A 19,545-nucleotide genomic window follows, 5' to 3' on the forward strand; every position below is an offset into this window, starting at 1 on the left:
TAAACTTTGTGACTTACAAACAACAGAAACCTGTTTCTCACACTTCTGGAGGCTGGAACTCTGAGGTCAGGGTGCCGGCACGGTGGAGGGGGGCTGTCTGTCTTGTAGTATACACTTCTCGCTGGGTTCTCACATGGTGGAACAGCCAGGGGCTCTCTGGGGTTTCTTCTGAAGCCTCCACTCTCATGACCCAGTGACCTCCCAAACGCCCCACCTCCTAGCACTGTCACCTTGAACATTAGGTTCCACATATGAACCTGGAGGACAGAAACATTCAGCCCATTGCACAGTAAGAGTATGCTTAGTTTTGTAAAAAACAAACAAAACAAAAACTAGTAAACTTCAAAAGTGACGGCACCATGTTGCAGTTCCAACCAGCACAAATGAGAGCTCCTTCTCCGCCACCCTTACATCTGAGAACAGAAACCAAAACAGTACGAATAATAACAGCAAGAGGAAAAAAATAACAGCAAGTAAACAGGGAGAAGAAAAACTCAGGGGGGAAACCCCTATCATCAAAATCCTTACAGGGGTAAGACAAAAGATGGCAATAGTGAAAAAAAAAAAAAAAACTGTAAAAAGGAACATTCAGAAGCCAAAAAAGGAGCTCTTGGTAAAGAAAAACGTGTTGACAGGAACCTTCAGGAGAAGAGCTGGAAGCTAAGGAGGAAATAGCTCAGAAGGTCAAGCAAAGAAATAATGAGAGAATAACAAAGACAGGATAGGAAAACCAGGGAAAACCAGAAATTGGTGTACAAGAGCCAGTATTCAAACGTGGGCATTTTGGAAAGCCAGATTAGAGGAAATGGAAGAAAGGGAATATGAATAAACAACAACGAACTCTAGCCCGAAGACAAGTGCTTTTAGGTTGAGGGCCCATCAGGTGCTCAGGATGGAGACTTGCATCATTGAGAAATATCAGAAATCATGACAAGACACAAGCTTTTAGAAATTAAAAACAAAACAAATTAAAAAGAAGAAGGAAGGAAGGGAGGGAGAGAAGGAGGGAGGGAAGGAGGGAAGGAAGGGAGGGAAGGAAGGAGGGAAAGAGAGAGGTCACTCTGCCTGTTTCAAGGACTTGTCCACAGGCAGCAAGGGAATTTGATTTTTCACTTGCCTTTGTTTCCCAAATCAAACACGTGGAATCTTAATCCAACAACAGAAAACAAGGCAATTACTAATTCAGAGAAAGTGAAAAAGCGTGGCAGGAAGGGAGATCAAGCTCGCACACGGACTGCAGGTGCCTCGTGTGCTTGGCTTACCCGCACTTTAATTTTTTTTCAAAATTAAACGTCAACACTCTCAAAAATCAGAAGATTGCACATAAAATTCCAGATTTAAAAAAAAAAAAAAATCCGGCAAGATGTGGGCAAACTGCCTGAAGGACCTCAGGCCGCCCTGGACGCCGTCCACCCCATAGCCACCCCACACGCTGGGGTGCAGGCCGGAGAGCGCCGAGCCTCGGGCCGCCGCTAACCGGGATCTTTGTTCCCCTCCCCGCCCCCCCCCCACCATTGGCCGCCGCTAACGGGGATCTTTGTTCCCCTCCCCGCCCCCCCCCCACCATTGGCCGCCGCTAAGGGGGATCTTTGTTCCCCTCCCCGCCCCCCCCCACCCCCACCATTGCCCAACGCTCTCCTCTCCGCTCCCCCTCGCCTACTGCGCGCCCTCAGCAAAGATGGCACCTGTCCGGAAAGGAACAGCCAGCGTGACTTCCACCTGGCTGCGTGCCCTCAGCAAAGATGGCATCTAACTGGAAAGGGTAGCGGCGTGACTTCCGGCCGGGCGGAGCGAGGCTCGGCTCGCTTCCGGCGGCGCCCCGAGTGACGTGACGAGGGCGCCGCGCGGCGTGGTCCGAGGACAGTGCGGGCGCGCATGGAGGTCAGCGGCGGCCCTCGCGGCGGCAGCTCAGGTCTCCCGGCGGCGGGGAAGGGGCTGCGGGGCGTGGGTGCCGAGGGCCGGAGGGCGTGGCCGGCCGGAGGAGACAGGACAGGCGCTCCGGGACGCGGGGCGTCAGGGGGCTGGGCTGGCGGGGTGGAGGCGGGGGGGGGGGGCCGGGGCGCGGCGCGAGGTGGGGGAAGGAGCGGCTCCCGCCCGTGTGCGCACGCGCACCTCCACCGCGATCCTGCATGGTGACCCGCGAGCGGCGCGCTGACCCTCGCGCCTTGGTGCGGGTGCGGGGTCTGCATCTGCGGGCGGAGCTTCGGGGCCGGTGTAGCCCAGTTGCGCTCCTGGACCGCAGCTCGCTCCCCAGATCGTGGGATCGACCGGTCGTGACTGTTTCCGGCTTCCCTCTGACCGGGCTCAGCGGGTGCGGGCTGTTACCTTGGGGCCGGTGTTCTTCCTGAGCCTCTTATGCTGTGTAATTAGACTAAGCGTTTTACAGCGGCAATAATGCGTGGGCCACGACCGGGTTCCGGGAAACCGAAGGTCGAACACGCTACGCTCTCTGCTTTGGCAGGCGCGCGGACCCCGTCACTTGATCGCAGAGGCGGGCAGGAGTGAACAGTATCGGGATATGTGACACACCCCTGGAGGAGGTAACGTCTTGCCTGGGTGTGGAGAGGTGATGAGTGATTTTGTGGGTGCTGTGCTGGGGGTGGGGGGCAGTCGCCCTGGCTGGGTCTATTGAAGGTGCAGGGCCTGTCGGGATGAGGGACGTAAACCCAGGAGGTCATTCTGAGCCACGTTGTGAGGCTGCGGGATGTGGGTCATACGTCCAGGGCTTTCCAGGAGCAGTCTGATGTGAAATATCGTCTTGTGCTTCTGGAAATCCATCGTTCTTGATCCTGGATTACTTTTAAAGTAAATGAAAGGACACGGTCCGATCTTGCGGAGACTCCCACCTAGGAACCCGGGGCTGAACCTGGGGATCTGAATGGTTGAACCACCCCGTAGGCAATTGTGCTCTCCAGCCCTAGCTGTAATGCTCCTGGGGTTGGCATTTGGTTCCATCCTACAGCGAAACAAAAAGCCTCTGTGCCCCGGGTATGGGGCAGGCAGAAAGCAGAGGTTCTGACTAGTGTGGAGAGTGGCCACAACGTTGTGTCACCTGCCGTGTTCTCGGATCTCTGACTCAGAAGCTGCTCCTGCATCACCCCTTTCTCTCCTTTTCCTCTTCAGGGCTTTGGACCTGGACCTGTTCACTAGGAAGCTGCCCTCCCTGCCACCCAGGCCATCATGGCAGCCCGCCTGGTGAAGCAATGCGCGTGCCTCCTGAGAGAGGCCACCCTTCTGGCCCCTGTGGTGGCTCCGGTAGGCCGACTGAGGCTTGCCAGCGTGGCGCATAGGACTCTGACTTTCTCAGCCACCTGCCCCAGTTCCCACTTCCCAGGCCCCTTGTCGGGGCTTGTGGAGAAGGAACAATTGTCTGCCCCCTGTCCAGAGCACCAGGAGGTGGAGCGGCTCATTGAGAAGGCCACCCGGCCAGAGGAGCTCCTGGAGCTGCTCAGTGACGGTCGCTGCCTGCAAGAGAACCATGCGGCCCTCATGCTTATCCAGCTTTCTCGCCTGCTGTCTGACAAGCCGGAAGACAGAGCCTCGCTCGTGCAGGATGCCCGCTTTCAGCAGCTTCTCCATCTCGTTGACAGCCAGGTGGGTTTCTAAAATGTTCTCTCAGGGTTCCCCATGCAGAAAACAATGGCACCAGAGTCCAAAGCAGCCAGTCACTTTGCAGTTATAGACGGGAACTGTGCTGCCTTGCTTAGTTCTCTCCATCCTGTGAGAAGTTTTTGTCGTATAGAGTCTAGGCTACTTTTGCTTGCTGTTCCCCACTGATCTCAGAGCGGTCCCATTACGTGAACGTTGCCATCCTTCCACCGTCCTTTCAGCAGCACACGGGACACAGAAGCACAGGAAGCCGCACTGGTTCCACCCGGTTCCTTGGGTGCTCATCCCCTTGCCAGGGGATGTGGGGTGACTGACGGGGAATCCCAGGCAGCCGGGCAGGGTGGTCAGACCTCAGGCCCTCTCTGGGCTGGCTGAGGAAGGACTCCCTTCAGCCAGGCTGTTCGCTCCGGTGCCAGGGGCCCGTGGCACTGGCTGCGTCGGCCCTCACTCCCTGCCTTGGTCCGTGCTACCGGGAAGAAGCCGTGCTTCCGACACTGAGCAGGGGACCCTGTGTTCAGTTGTCCGAGAGGATGGGGAGGAGAGGCACGGATCGGGGTGGCGGTTGCACTAACAGTGTTTTCCAAACCAGAGGCTGTGAGAGTAGTGGATGTGGCTGGCTGGTTTTAATGAGATAGGGTAATGGAGAAAATGCCAGAATGCATGTGTGGTAAGGGGAGCATGGCATCCTGGAACCTCTTGCTTTAGTTAGAGGTGTGTGCTGGGGTCAGGGCACCAGTTTGCTTCCTGGTGATGCCATACCTGGTGACGGTTCACTGAGTCCCTTCTTGTTCCGAGGCTGTAAGCCTGTAATTGTCAGTGCACATTTCACACGCACACATGGAACCGAAGCAAGTTCTGGGAGACGAGAGTGAACCTTGTAACAGTCGTAAGCCGAAAGCAAGCGGGGACCAGAGTATGGGTAATGCAGGTGGTGGCCAGGCTCTCTTATTTGAAAGTGTCCCTGCTGTCACGGAGCATGCGTGTCTCCAGCTGCCCAGCCCCTCCACGCCATCTTCCCTGTTTGCACTCAGCCCCCCCCGCACCCCCTAACGGGCAGAGGCTGCATGCTGCAGGTGGAGCCACACCTGGACCGCGGGGTCCTGCACCAGACTGTGACACACTGAGAACAGGGGGCCCCCTTGTTCAGAAACAGGCAGGCCCCCAGGAAGAGGGAAGCTCTGCCGTGCGCACTGGGGCTTTGGGGACGTCGTGGAGCCCGGCTTGAAGCGTCACGGCGTGCCGGTGTCTGACACGGTGCCTGTGGCAGCAGGTGGCTGGCCAGCCACTCCCCCCCCGCCCCACTCCTCGCTGGTGCCAGGGAGTGTGGGGTAGGCAGGACTCTGTGACACCTGGCCTCTCTCTGCCCGCATATCAAGTGCTTTTTCACATACCTTCACGCTCCAGGGGCATCCCTGCGTGCTGGCTGGTGTCAGCAGCAGCCCTGGAAGGTGGGGGTTGGCGGGGTGCTGATGCCTGGGCATGCTCTGTAGGGATGTCACCTTTGCTGTCCTCGGTGGTCGCATTCCCAAGAAACTACGTTTCCGGAAACCTTAGGAGTGCTTTGTGGGAGAAAAGAGGTTCAGGGTTCGGGGTTTGTCAGATGCGATGTGGCTGCTGCTTCTGAAGAAGGGCCAGTGGGTCTGTAACACCTAAAAACTGTTACCGTCGCTACAAGCAACAGAACGAGCGGGTTGACAAAACTCTTAGTTCGGAGTCTGTCCCACACGCTTCCCCCTGGCTTCTGGACTCCACGGTTTTGCTTGGGTTTGGGCACACGGAGCCACAGCGAGTGTCTGTGGTCTCCCCTCAAGGGAAATCTTCTGACTCAACACAGGGGTTCTTGCTCGCGGGTGACCCTGCACGGCTGACCAGGTGGCACGGGAGGTAGACTTGGTGGTGGGCTGCAGACCATCCCAGGGCAGGTGGGGTCCCGGCTGTGACTGCCCCGTGTGTGTCCCCTTCCCCCCCCAACCGCCACCAGATAAGTGCTGTGTGGCACGGGACCCTCGTGAAACTGCTCCGCAGCCTGTATGCACTGGCACTGCCCGCGGCCTGCAGGGAGCTGCGCTCAGTGGAGCAGGAGGTCCGCTGGCGCCTGCGCAGGCTCAAGTACAGGCACCTGGCCTTCCTGGCCGAGTCGAGCGTCACGCACATGCGGGAGTCCCCGGAGCTTCTGGCTGAGCTGCTGCTGCACCTAGAGCGGCGCTGGACGGAGATCGATGATGGCCGCACTGCGGTGGCCCTGATGGCGAAGACGGGGCACCTCTCTGAGCCGCTGATGAACCGCCTGGAGGACAAGGTACTGCGGCAGGAGCCCCGGGCAGCTGCAGGCGCGCCCCGTGGCCACACAGTGGACCTAGCTGAGAGTGGACCTAGCTAGCGGGCTGCCGGCTCTCCTCTCCCCGGAGGGCCTCGGGGGTAGGGCAGAGCCTAAGCCACGCTTACAAGGGGGCTCTGCTTAACGCTTCTGGTGATGTGCCACACGCCCCCGGCAGTCAAGTCAAATTCGGCCCCCGCTCCTGTTGTAGCGAGAGCTGGCCTAGATGGCTGCCACAGGAAGCTCGCAGCTCATGGGCTCCGGATCCCCTGCCCTGGGACCCGGGGATAAGTTTGGCTGCAGACAGGCCACTTCGGGCCCAGGGGTGCCCCGGCTGAGAACCAAGTAGGCCCGCACGGCGGGGTACTGGGTTACTGAGCTCAGGTCCAGTCGCTGTCCTGCAGGGGCGGCGCTGCATGGGATCCCCGGCCTGGGCCGCCGAGCTGACCCTGAGGGCTGTGGTTGACAGTGCCTGGAGTTGGTGGAGCGCTTCGGCCCCGATGAGCTGCGGAAGGTGCTGGTGACGCTGGCGGCTCAGAACCGGCGTTCAGTGCCCTTATTGCGTGCCGTCTCTTACCACCTGGTCCAGAAGCCATTCCCGCTGACAAAAGGCATGCTCCTGGATCTGGCCTATGCCTACGGTGAGTCTTCCCCATGGGGAGCGGCCAGAAGGGAGGCGCGCTGGCCGCAGCCGTGTCAAATTCGGTGCCCGCCCACCCGTGGCAGGCGCCGGCCCAAGAGGCTGCCACAGGAACACCGTGGCTCATGGGCCCTGATCCTCTGTGCTGGGCCTCAGGGATAAATTCGGTCACGGACACCAAGCCCCTGGAGCTCCAGGCCAGACACCGGGGGTGGAGGGAGGGCAGAGCAGCCTGCCCACCCTCACCAGGTGAACCCTGGGGTCGCTCTGTCCCGAAGGCAAACTTGGCTTCCACCAGACCCAGGTGCTCCAACGCCTGGCCACCGACCTGCTGCCCCACGTGCCCAGCCTGACGTCTGGCGAGGTGGCCCGTGGCGCCAAGTCCTTCGCCCTCCTCAAGTGGCTCAGCCCGCCCCTGTTCGAGGCCTTGGCCCAGGTGAGCCGGGCAGACCCTGCTCGTTCCACCGGGGAGGCACGGCCGCCCCTGACACTACCCGGTTATGAACAGGGGCTTCCTACCCGCCTCACTCGTAGAGGCGCAGCCTCTGTGGGCAGTGGAGAATGGTGGGTGAGGACGGTGTCCTCCGTCGTGTCACTGGGCTCTGGAGGAGTTTCCATCCGTCTTCGGGTGGCTATAGCAGGACGTAGTGTGGACCGTGAGGCTCGGAATTTGCTCAGGACTCTAAACTTCATCCCCTGAAACAGCGAGGAGAGACACTTAACTTTACCTGCAGCGGCTTGAGGCTGCACAGATCACCCGGGGCATTTGTGACACTACCACCGGTCTCTGGGTGGGGGCAATGAGCAGGGGGAGGTCTGGCCCGCCACCCTGTCCAGGTGGCCCCCGGGCAGCTAGGGCCTCGTGGGCCCTGTGGGAGGGCCCCTCTCATTCTGTCCTCCACCCCGTGTGGCCGGCCTAGCACGTCGTAGACCGAGCCCACACCGTCACCGTGCCGCACCTGTGCAACGTGCTTCTGGCCTTCGCACACCTGAACTTCCGTCCCGAGCGAGAGGACAAGTTCTTCAGCCTGGTATGGTCTGTGCACCTGTTCACCCATCCTGGGTGTGGAGGCAAGAGAGGGGGGCCCTGACCCAGGGGCTTCAGGGGTGAGAGGGGAGCTGGAGCCCCGTGTCACAGGGATGGTCTGGGGACAGAAGATGTGAGGTCCTCTACATGCCTGCTGTGCGGCCGTGTGCACAGGTCGGGAGGTGTCGGCTGGCTCACTCGCCGCAGTCAGGGCTAGGGGGCCACTGGTTCTCCCTTACTGTCCTGCTGGTGCTCTGAACCCTTGGCACACCACCATGCAAAGCGGGCCCAAGCAGGCCCACGCAGGCATGACACATCTCGCGTGTGCACCTGGGCCTCCACGGGGACACTGCCCTCCTTGTACTCTCCAAGTTCTCTCAGGGCCAGAAATCCATCCCTGTCCCCAGGGGCCTGTGATTTTGTGCCACAGGCCCTTGCTGCTGGGAGGGGCAGCAGGAAAGTCCTGCTGCATGTTGTGCTGTCCATTAGTCCGGGGTGAGGAAGAAGGTTTCTGGTACTTTCTACTGGGGGAAGGGGGGGCTCCAAGCCTGGCCAAGAACGTCATCCAGGATTGCTCCCAGTAGTTGTTCTAGCCTCAGCGCAGCCAAGCCATTCCAGTGCTCTGACTGCCTCCGGCCCAGGAGGTATGCGGCTGCTGAGCAGAGCCCCCCCGCCCCGCCCCTGTCCAGGTTCACGAGAAGCTGGGGCCCAAGCTGCGGAGCCTGCACCCGGCCCTGCAGGTGGATGTGGTGTGGGCACTGTGCGTGCTGCAGCACGTGCAGGGGGAGGCGCTGCGAGCGGTGCTCTGCCCTGAACTGCATGCCCGGTTCCTGGGTGAGTGCTGGGGCTTCCCCTCCCCTCCCTGACCCCAGGGGTCTGGAGGCCTCAGGCCTGGCAGGGAGGGGGCTCCGGAGCAGCGAGATGGTGCCCAGAGCTCACTTGGCTGGCGTCTGTTCCTCCATCCCTCTGCCTCTCCATGTGCGTGGCCCTTATGATCTTGTCTCTGCCCCTGATGATGCCAAGTTCAGAGTCAGTTGGGATCGAGGGTGTCACTGTTCCCTGCCTGGCCCCCCTCTTTAGCCCAGCGTCAGCCTCGGTTCACCCTCCCTTCTCGTTCTGCCTCAGGCAGCGAGTCTCCAAAGGACCAGAGCACCTTCCAGAAGCTGCTGCACATCAGCGCCACCGCCCAGCTGGAGCACCCTGAGTACACGGGCCCCCTCCTGCCGGCCTCAGACTGGGCGCCCTGGCTCTTGGCCTGTGATGGGAAGGCCACACCCCTGCAGAAGGAACTGCGGGACACCCTGCAGGGGCTGCTGGGGAGCCCCAGCAGGGGCAGCTTTGCAGTGGCCACGCAGTACGGCTGGGTTCTCGGTGAGGCCCTCTCTGCACTACCCTGGTGGTGGGCACGGGGCTAGCTCTGTCCAGGACAAGGTCTCTGTGCCCCAGGGACGGTCCCTTCCATGTCCACCCGTGCCCCTCCCTAGACGCCGAGGTGCTGTTGGACACGGATGGCCAGTTCCTGCCCCTGAGAGACTTTGTAGCCCCGCATCTCACTCCTCCCTCGGGGACCCAGCCACTGCCCCCTGGAGCCAAGAGGTAGGTGGCCTATGGCCAGCCTTGGACTCTGGCTCTTCTCTGGTGCCCGTCCTTCTCCTTCCCCCTCCCCCGGGAGGATGCCTAACGCTCTGCCCCTCCCCCACCAGGCTGGCGTTCCTGCGCTGGGAGTTCCCCAACTTCAGCAGCCGGAGCAGAGACCTGCTGGGGCGCTTCGCCCTGGCCCGGCGTCACGTGCGGGCCGCCGGCTTCCTGGTGGTAGACGTGAGTACCGCCAGTCCAGTGGGCTCCTTTGTGTAGGACGAAGGGAACCCTGGAACCTCGTAGATTCCCTGTGGCCGCGGCCCTGAAGCGTCTGCTCAGGGCTCTTAGAGCAGGTCTGCACCCCACGAGTGCCCGCCCCGGGGCCGCTGACCCCTTCTAGAGCAGACAGTCCTATATGGGCCGGGGAACCCAGGAGCGCCAGACACCGTGTGAGGGTTTTGTCACATTTACTTCTTGTGGTTTTGGTATCTCAGTGGGTTTTTGTTTTTCACTTCAAAAATGAAAAAGTTGTCATCAGGTGCCACAGATTCTCAGATCCCTGGCCCCAGGGGTTCAGGCCCCAGCAGCAACTTCCACAGCCACACTCGGCAGCTTCGTGGGCTTGGAGGGTGGGGAGGCCAGGTGTGGAGCAGTGGACAGAGCACAGGTGCCCCCGCCCCCTGCAGGTCCCCTACTACGAGTGGCTGGAGCTCAAGTCTGAGTGGCAGAAAGGCGCCTACCTCAAGGACAAGATGCGAAAAGCAGTGGCGGAGGAGCTGGCCAAGTGACCCGGCCCATAGCCTGGACTGCACCCTGGGGACCCTGACTAAGTGACCTGGACTGCACCCTGGGGGACCCAGCTCACAGCCTGGACTGCACCATGGGGGAGCTGGCCCGCAGCTCCTGCTCTCTTGTGGGCAATAAACAGTGAATTCCAGTGTTCACACCAGGAGGTGTCCCAGACTTTGTCACCATTGCCACCACCCACCCTGCTCTCATGGCGGCCTGTCTGTCCCGGCTTCTCTGCCTCCCCAGGTCCCCTTGTCCCACATGTTCACACAGAGCTGCCTGCTGTTGACACTGTGCGGTCCACACCCAGGGTCCTGGGATTCCAGCATTTGGGCCGCGAGGACTTCCTGGGTCAGGCCTGTAGGGTTTTTGAGGACACGGCTTGGGGTTCTGATCTTGGTGTGGGCACTGACCACAAGCGTCCTGGGGGACTCCTCCTGCCTGTGCTGTGGTCTCAGATGAGTGGAGGACCCCCAAGGACCCCAGCTGACCAGTGTCACTGGCTCTGGAACAGGGGACAGGTGCAGTCAGCTGACAGGATGCAGCTACCATCACCTCCAGACCAGGGGGATGCACCCTGTCCCTGAGTGGCCCGAGCCTCATCCCTGCCCCGCCCAGTAGTCTGTCCCTTCCCCAAGCCTCTGCTGCAAAAGCAGGGTGACCGCCACATGCTGCCATTTGCCCCCAGCAGCTCAGAGCGGGGCGGGGAGAAGGGCCATCTCCAAAGTGGTCCCTCTGGAAGAGCTAGTCCAGTCTCCCAAAACCGTGCGGCTCCCACAGGCGTTGGGGTACAGGTGGAGGGGGGCCTCTGGCACTTGTCATTTGCACAGGCCAGAGGGAGGAGCAGCTGAGAGGACTCTGAAGCCGGTGTCCCCGAGTGTAGGCAAGATGTGGGAGCAGGGCGGACATCATGCAGTGAAGGACGGGCATGGATGAGGGTTGGGGTGTGGAGCTGGTCCTGTCCACTCAGGACCACAGGCTTTCACTGGAGATGCTCAGATCTCTTTGCAGTCTTCAGACATCACAGTGGTCCCTGTGTCCTCTATTACTCTTGGTGATGACATCTATAACTGGTTTGTGTCACCAGGACACCCGGAATAGGAATCTACTGCCTCCATGCAGGGGCCCCTCCTGCCACCCTTCACACCCACACCTCCCCCTGCTGGCGGCCACCAGCCTGACCTTCATCTCCACTCTTGTTTCCAGAGCTTTCTGTAGAGGAGTCTGCACAGCCCTCAGGCTGGATCTGCCTGGGCTCTCTTGGGAGACTCATCCGGGGGTCCATGCTCTGCTTCCGTGTTCCTGCAGGTGACCGGTCACCCCACACTCGGGGTGGAGGGGGCCTCACTCTCCGGGATAGATGCCCGCCATGTGCATTTATGTGGGAGTTTGAGCTGCCCAGCCCTTCCAGAGTCACTATGCCGTCCTGTGCATTCCAGAAGGTGGTATGTCTTCCCTTGGCCGGTGCCAGGGAGCGCCCACTCCAGCGGCCAGTGGGCACCAGCTGCTGCCTCTGGGCCTTGCATTTCCCTGACAGCCAGTGCACTTGGATCGTTGCTCATCTGCATGGGCTCTGGAGAAATTCCCGGCCCGGTTCCGTGTCCAGGACTTGATTCGGTCACCTTACGGAGTTGTCAGAGTTCTCTGTACACTCAGAACTCAGTTCCCCATCAGGAAATGGTTTGTGAATGTTTTCTCCCATTTCATGGGTTCCATCTTCACTTTCTCAGTGGTGGCCCTCAGGCAGCAAGCTTCCTGTTCTGGCAACATCCACCATATCTTCTTGATTTGCCTGTGCTCTTGGCATCCTGTCCCAGAGTCCTTTGGTGAATCAAGGTCATGGAAATACACCTGTTTTCTTCTGAGAATTTGATTTACTTAATTTTGCCCTTACAGATTTCTCCACTTCGAGTGAATGTTTGTATTTGGTGTGCAGTCAGCTCCACTCTGCACATGACTCTTAAGCTGCCCCAGTGCCGTCACAGAGAAGATCATTCTGTCTTCTGTTCTTGGCACCTTTGTTGAAACTCTGCTGACCACAGGTGTCTGGGGTTAACTCTGGGCTCTCGGTAGCTGTCTCTTGATTGTTGCTTTGCAGGACATTTTGAAACTAGAAAGCGTTGAGTCCTGGATTACATCAGAATAGCTTCTGCACAGTGAAGGAAACCACCAACAAAACTAAAAGCCTCCTGAACGGGAGGAGAGATTAGTACCCAAAGAATATAAAGAACTTATTCAGCTTAACACCAAAAGTGAAATAATCCACTTAAAAATGGGCAGAACAGGGCACCTGGGTGGCGAGGTAGTTAAGCGTCCAGTTCATTTTGGCTCAGGTCATGATCTCATGGTTCAGGTGTTCAAGCCCCACATCGGGCTCTGCACTAACAGCAAGGAGCCTGCTTGGAATTCTCTGTCCCTCCCCCACTGCACTTTTCTCTCTCAAAATAAATAAACTTAATTTTTTAATGTTTATTTTTGAGAGACAGAGGTGAGCAGGAAGGGGCAGAGAGGGAGACACAGAGTCCCAAGCAGACTCTGAACTGTCAGCACGGAGCCTGATGTGGGGCCCAAACCCACAAACCGTAAGATCATGACCTGAGCCGAAGTCAGACGCTTAACTGACTGAGCCACCCAGGCGCCCCAAACTTTATTTTTTAAGGTTTGTTTATTTTTGAGGGAGAGAGCACAGTGGAGGAGGGGCAGGGGGAGGGGGAGCAGACAGAGCATCCAAAGCAGGCTCCGTGCTGATCGGGCTCAACCTCAAATGGTGAGATCACGACCTGAGTCAACATCAAATGCTCAACCAGCTGAGCCACCCAGGCACCCCTAACAAAATAAACTTGAAGAAAAGATGTGGAAAACGGGCACAACACATGAACGTTTTTCCAAAGAAGAGCTCCAGGTGCCTAACAGACACATGAAAAGATGCTCCACATCGCTCCTCAGGGAGATACAAACCGAAACCAGGATGAGATCACCTCACACCTGTCAGTGGCTAAAATCAACACAGGAAACAAGTTGTCAAGGATGTGGAGGAAGGGGGCCCTCCCGCACCACCGGTAGGGATACAGACTGGTGCAGCCACTCTGGACAACAGTATGGAGGGTCCTCAAAAAGTTAAAAACTACCCTACAATCTAGCAATTTCGCTACTAGGTTATTTACTCATATAATATAAAAACGTCAACTCAAAGGGATCTGTGCACCCCAGTGTTTACAGCAACATTATCTACAACTCCAAACTCTGGAAACAGCCAAGCCATCAACTGATGAATGGATAAAGGAAGACATGTACAGACAGACGCACACACGCACTGGAATATCAGCCATCAGATAGAATGAAGTCTTGCCATTTGCAGAGACATGAATGGACCTAGAGAGTATTATGCTAAGTGAGAGAAGTCAGAGAGAGAACTACCATATGATGTCGCTCATTCACTGAAGAAATAAATGAACAAAGGAAAAAAGACAAACCGGAAAACAGACTCTTAACTGAGGGGTAGGGTGAGGGCTGGGTAAGGGAAACAGGTGAAGGGGGTTAAGCATGTTTTTCTTTTTTTTTTTTTAATTTTTTTTTTCAACGTTTTTTATTTATTTTGGGACAGAGAGAGACAGAGCATGAACGGGGGAGGGGCAGAGAGAGAGGAAGACACAGAATCGGAAACAGGCTCCAGGCTCCGAGCCATCAGCCCAGAGCCCGACGCGGGGCTCGAACTCACGGACCGCGAGATCGTGACCTGGCTGAAGTCGGACGCTTAACCGACTGCGCCACCCAGGCGCCCCTTTTTTTGCTTATTTTTGAGAGAGAGCACAAGTGGGGGAAAGGCAGAGAGAGAGGGAAACAATCAGAAGCAGGCTTCAGGATCTGAGCTGTCAGCACAGCCCGATGCAGGGCTTGAACTGCGAGATCATGACCTGAAACCAACTGAGCCACGCAGCCGCCCCTACACTTGAGCACTGAATGATCTGCGGAAGTGTTGAATGACTATACTGTACCCCCAAAACTAATACAACACTGTATGTTAACTACACTGGATTTTTAAAAAGTGTGTGAGTCCTGCTTTATTCTCTATTTTCCAGGTAGATGGTTTTGGCTATTTTGGGGCCCTTGCAATTCCGTATAAATTTTAGAAGTAGCCTGTTGGGGCACCTGGGTGGCTCCGTTGGTTAAGTGTCCAACTCTTGGTTTCGATTCAGGTCAAGGTCCCACAGTTCACGAGTTCAAGCCCTGCTTTGGGCTCTGCGCTCATCATAGTGCTGAGCCTGCTTGGGATTCTCGGCCTCCCCCCGCTTGTGTGTGTGCTCGTTGTCTGTCTAAATAAATTAAAAAAAAAAAGGGAGCCTATCGATTCTTACAAAGAAGTAGTTCAGATTATGGTGGGGATTGCAAGGAAGCCTTAGATCAGTTTGGGGAGTGTTATCTTAACGTGATGCCTTCTGATCCGTGAACGTGGGATGTTTATTTAGGTATTCCTTAATTTCGACAGTTTTGTAATTTTCAGAGTATAAATTTTGAGTTTCTTTGGCTAAACTGATTCCTAAGTACTTTATTCTTTTTGGTGCCATTATGAATGGGATTTTCTTTATTTTAATTTTGGATTGTTTATTGCAAGTTTAAAGAAATACAATTGATTTTCTCTCTTTTTTAATTTTTTTTAACATTTATTCAGTTTTGAGAGACAGAGCATGAGTGGGGGAGGGGCAGAGAGAGGGAGACACAGAATCCGAAGCAGGCTCCAGGCTCCGAGCTGTCAGCACAGAGCCCAATGCGGGGCTTGAACTCACAAACCGTGAGATCATGACCTGAGCCGAAGTCAGACGCTCAACCGACCGAGCCACCCAGGCACCCCATCTCTCTCTCTCTTTTTTTTTTTTTTTTTGGGGACAGAGAGAGACAGAGCATGAACGGGGGAGGGGCAGAGAGAGAGGGAGACACAGAATCGGAAACAGGCTCCAGGCTCCGAGCCATCAGCCCAGAGCCCGACGCGGGGCTCGAACCCACGGACCGCGAGATCGTGACCTGGCTGAAGTCGGACGCTTAACCGACTGCACCACCCAGGAGCCCCTCTCTCTCTTTTTTAAGAGAGAGAATGACAGCAAGGGAGAGGGGCAGGGTGGGAGAAAGAGACAGGAGAATCTTAAGCAGACTCCACGCTCGGCTCAGAGTCCGATCCCACAACACTGGGATCATGACTGAGCTGAAATCAAAGTCAGATGCTCAACTGACAGCCATGCAGGCACCCCACAATTAACTTTTCCTAATGGAAGTATAACTCACACACAATGAATTCACATACAGTATTTTTACATGTGAAATGATCCCCATAAGTCCAGTTACCATCTGTCACCAAAGTTATTGAAATATTATTGACAGTATTCTTCATGCTCTGTGTTAACATATGTGACCCATTTGTTTTGTGACTGGAGGTTTGCACCCTCTTAATCTCCTTTATCTGTTTACCACTCCAACCCCTCCCTCCTGTGGTAACCAACAGTTGCTTTATCTACAAATGTGCTTCCATTTGGTGTATTTTTTTTAGATTTATTTGTATTTTATTTTATAATTTTGGGGGGAACCTCCATACCGTTTTCCAGCAGTGGCACCAACTTACATTCCCACCAACAGTGCGTGAAGGGCCCCTTTTCTCCACATCTTCACCAACACTGGTCATTTTTTTTCTTTTTGATACTAGCCATCCTGACAGGTGAGAGTCGTGTCTTCCTGGGGCTCTGACTTGTGTTTCCCGGATGACGATGGTGTGGCACCGTTCATGCGTCTGTTGGCCATCTGCAGGTGTTTGGAGAAATGTCTACTCGAGTCCTCAGCCCTTTTATTTGTTTAATGTTTGTTTATCTATTTTTGAGAGAGCACAAGCAGGGGAGGGACAGAGAGAGAGGGAGGCACAGAATCCGAAGCAGGCTCCAGATTCTGAGCTGTCCGCACAGAGCCCGACGCGGGGCTCGAACTCCTGAACCGTGAGATCATGACCTGAGCCAAAGTCAGACGCTCAACTGACTGAGCCACCCAGGCGCCCCCTCAGCCCATTTTTTAATAGGGTTATTTGTCATTGTTGTTTATATTAAGGTGTGTAAGTCCTTTATATAGTTGGATGTTAACCCTTTATCTGTTGTATGATTGGCAAATGTCTTCTCCCACTCAGTAGTTCTGTTTCCAGCTTGAAACAACCCCACCTTCTCTCGCCCTTGCCTGAAGAGACTGGTCCACAAAACCATTGCCGAGACCAGAGCCAGAGAACTTACTGCCCGTGTGCTTCTCTAGGATTCTTAAGGTTTCAGGTCTCACACTGAGGTCTTTGATCCATTTGGAGTTCACGTTTGTGCGTGGTTTAAGAAGGGTCCAGGTTTCCTCCCTCTGCCTGCAGCTGTCCAGTTCTCCCAGCACCACTTGCTGAAGAAAGGGGCTTTTTCCCATTGCATATATTTGCCTTCTTCATCATAGATCGTCGGGGCACCTGGGCGGCTCAGTCGGTTAGGCGTCTGACTCTTGGTTTCGGCTCAAGTCCTGATCTCACAGTTTGCGAGTTCGAGCCCCATGTTGGGCTCCACAATGCACAGCCTGCTTGGGATTCTCTCTCCCTCTCTCTGCTCCTCCCCCACTTGCATTAGCTCTCCTGCTCTCTCAAAGCAAATAAATAAAATAAAATCTTAAAAAAATAGGTTCATTGACCCTATAAATGTGGATTTATTTCTGGGCTCTCTATTCAATTCTGTTAATCTGTGCATCCTGCCAGTACCGACTGTTTTGATTACTTATTTGCTTGGCAGTATAGTTTGAAATCTGGGAGTGTGATGCCTCCAGTTCTGTTCTTTTTCAAGATTGCTTTGGTTATTTGAGGTCAACAGTTGATTTTTTTTTTTTTTATGTTATTTGCTAGGAGGGGGAGCACAAGTGGGGAGAGACAGAGAAAGAATCCCAAGTGGGCTCCACGCTGTCAGCACAGATTTTTATATTCTGATCTTGAATCCTCCAGCCTTGCTGAACCAATGTTATCAATCCTAATGATTTTTGCTGCTTTTAAAAAGATTTTGTCTTTGACTTTACACATTTTTTTTTTTTTTTTTTTGGGACAGAGAGAGACAGAGCATGAACGGAGGAGGGGCAGAGAGAGAGGGAGACACAGAATCGGAAACAGGCTCCAGGCTCCGAGCCATCAGCCCAGAGCCTGACGCGGGGCTCGAACTCACGGAGTGCGAGATCGTGACCTGGCTGAAGTCGGACGCTTAACCGACTGCGCCACCCAGGCGCCCCTACACATTTTTTTTTTAACGTTTATTATTGAGAGACAGAGAGAGACAGAGCATGAGCAGGGGAGGGGCAGAGAGAGAGAGGGAGACACAGAATCAGAAGCAGGCTCCAGGCTCTGAGCTGTCAGCACAGAGCCTGACGCGGGGCTTGAACTCACAAACCACAAGATCATGACCTGGGCTGAAGTCAGACGCTCAACCAGCTGAGCCACCCAGGCACCCCTGACTTTACACATTTTTATATGATACGCGTGTTTGTGGATCTGTCCACATCCACCCTGCCTGGGGTCCATCGAGCCCCCTCAGTGTGTGGCAGGGTTTTGTTTTCAGCTTGGGAAGTCTGCAGCTGTGCCTTCTTTGTTTGTTTTTATTTTTTTTTTAAGTTTTTTTTTTTTTTTTTTTTTTTTGGGGACAGAGAGAGACAGAGCATGAACGGGGGAGGGGCAGAGAGAGAGGGAGACACAGAATCGGAAACAGGCTCCAGGCTCCGAGCCATCAGCCCAGAGCCTGACGCGGGGCTCGAACTCACGGACTGCAAGATCGTGACCTGGCTGAAGTCGGACGCTTAACCGACTGCGCCACCCAGGCGCCCCAAGTGCCTTCTTTGGATGCTGTCCTCCTGGTACCCCGGTCCGTGTGCGGTCCGCATGTGCTGGTGCGGTTAATGTGTTCCACACCTCTCGGAGACTCTGTGCATTTTTCTGTTCCCTTCTCCAGCTCACGTAATCTCCTGTGATCTGTCTTCAAGTTCACTAGTTCTCCTCCCAGTTCAGATCTTCTGCTCAGCCCCTAAAGTGAATCTCGTCATTTCTGTCCCTTGTGGATATTCTCTACTTGCTGCTACCTCATCATCGTACCTTCCTTTGCTTTAACCGTGCTCTCCTTTAGCAGTGAGCATAACTTACAACAACCACCTTGACCATCTTTCTCTGTGACATACAGCATCCGGTCGCTCTTGTAGGCAGTTTGTGTTGCCTGCTTTCTCGCCAGTACATGGGTCATACTTCCTATCTGTGCCCGGTAATGTTTTGTTGGCAACTGGACATTTAAAAAAAAAAAAATTTTTAGGGGCGCCTGGGTGGCTCAGTAGGTTAAGTGTCCGACTTCAGCTCAGGTCACGATCTCACCATCCGGGAGTTGGAGCCCCACGTCCGGCTCTGGGCTGATGGCTCAGAGCCTGGAGCCTGCTTCCGATTCTGTGTCTCCCTCTCTCTCTTCCCCTCCCCCGTTCATGCTCTGTCTCAAAATATATACGTTAAAAAAATTTTTTTTTAATTTTTTTTATGTTAATTTATTTTTGAGAGTGAGAGAGACAGAGCGTGAATGGGGGAGGAGCAGAGAGAGGGAGATACAGACTCTGAAGCAGGCTCCAGGCTCTGAGCTGTCAGCACAGAGCCCGACGCGGGGCTGGAACCCACAAGCCGTGAGATCATGACCCGAGCCAAAGTCGGACGCTCAACCGACTGAGCCACCCAGGCGCCCCGGCAACTGGGCATTTTAAATAAAATATTGTAACAACTCTGGGTTCTGGCCCAACACCCCCTCTCCTCTGGGGCTTGTTACTGTCGTTACTTGCCCGTTTGCTTGGTGATGGGTTAGATGATTTGGGGGAAGCCCACTCCTCTTCCCCTGCAGGGCGCTGGGGCTTTTTCTCGGTGAGGTGCGTGGCTGGGCCCCCAGTCACCCCGGCCCGCTGCCTAGGCCGCGTCTTCACTGGCTCAGTGTGTCTTCTCCCAAAGGCCTTTGACCACAACCTCCACAGTCCCGAGGGGGCGCTCAGCTTCACACTACTCCCTGCTCAGTTGCAAGTGAAGCCAGATCCTGTGGGAAGAAACTGGGAGCCACCCACTTCACAGCCCGGCCAAATCTCAGCCGGGGCAGGCAGGCTTTGGAGAGACACCCCCAGTGTGGGAGCTGAGCCCTCAGCGGACGGGGGATGGCAGCCTCTTCTGGTGTGGAACCATGGCCTCGAGGGGCTGCCGGGCCCAAGGGAGGGTCTCCCTCCCACACGCGGAGGCTAAAGGGAGGAGGGGCCACCTCGGTCACACTGGCCTGGGACTCCTGCCCCCACCCCTGCAGCAGGTGGCGCCTCTGGCCAGGAAGTGCTGGGGGACCGGGGGCCCTGTCAGGTGTACCCTGTCAGGTGCTGGGGGACCTTCCGCCGGGTCAGGTGCATTCTCTGCCTTGGAGAGCAGGAGCTCGCGCCCCTCGGTTCCACTTCCTCGAGGACTTGGCACTCAGTGTCTTGAACAGCTATTTCATTTGCGCATCAGACCCTTTTCTGGGAGCTTTAACTGTTGGCCATAAGATCTCCACTGGT

At 55.8% G+C, this 19,545-nt stretch overlaps 1 protein-coding gene and 2 non-coding genes across 8 annotated transcripts; all 3 read left to right on the top strand.

The window, feature by feature from the left end:
* The first annotated feature begins 1,748 nt into the window (after nt 1-1,748).
* TBRG4 (transforming growth factor beta regulator 4) lies at nt 1,749-10,120 on the top strand. 6 transcript variants are annotated; one of them, XM_058725640.1, is made up of 13 exons: nt 1,749-1,881; nt 2,462-2,566; nt 3,124-3,594; nt 5,591-5,908; nt 6,396-6,567; nt 6,845-7,002; nt 7,487-7,597; nt 8,283-8,427; nt 8,719-8,964; nt 9,078-9,189; nt 9,297-9,411; nt 9,858-9,972; nt 10,007-10,120. In XM_058725640.1, exons 3-12 carry the CDS (start codon nt 3,181-3,183, stop codon nt 9,957-9,959), a joined length of 1,893 nt encoding a protein of 630 aa, XP_058581623.1. In that variant the 5' UTR covers nt 1,749-1,881; nt 2,462-2,566; nt 3,124-3,180; the 3' UTR covers nt 9,960-9,972; nt 10,007-10,120. The 6 variants fall into 6 exon arrangements, 5 of the variants coding, with proteins under 5 accessions (XP_058581623.1, XP_058581619.1, XP_058581622.1 ...); XM_058725636.1 differs by having other exon boundaries at nt 2,462-2,540; XM_058725639.1 differs by having other exon boundaries at nt 1,819-1,912; nt 2,462-2,540.
* On the top strand, nt 6,100-6,235 carry LOC131511240 (small nucleolar RNA SNORA5). The gene has a single exon (XR_009261435.1). It is a non-coding gene; the product is annotated as a small nucleolar RNA SNORA5 (small nucleolar RNA).
* LOC131511239 (small nucleolar RNA SNORA5) lies at nt 6,613-6,746 on the top strand. Its single transcript, XR_009261434.1, has one exon. It is a non-coding gene; the product is annotated as a small nucleolar RNA SNORA5 (small nucleolar RNA).
* Nucleotides 10,121-19,545: the final 9,425 nt, after the last annotated feature.

The sequence above is a fragment of the Neofelis nebulosa genome, chromosome 4, assembly GCF_028018385.1.
Source record: "Neofelis nebulosa isolate mNeoNeb1 chromosome 4, mNeoNeb1.pri, whole genome shotgun sequence".
Classification (NCBI taxonomy): domain Eukaryota; kingdom Metazoa; phylum Chordata; class Mammalia; order Carnivora; family Felidae; genus Neofelis; species Neofelis nebulosa.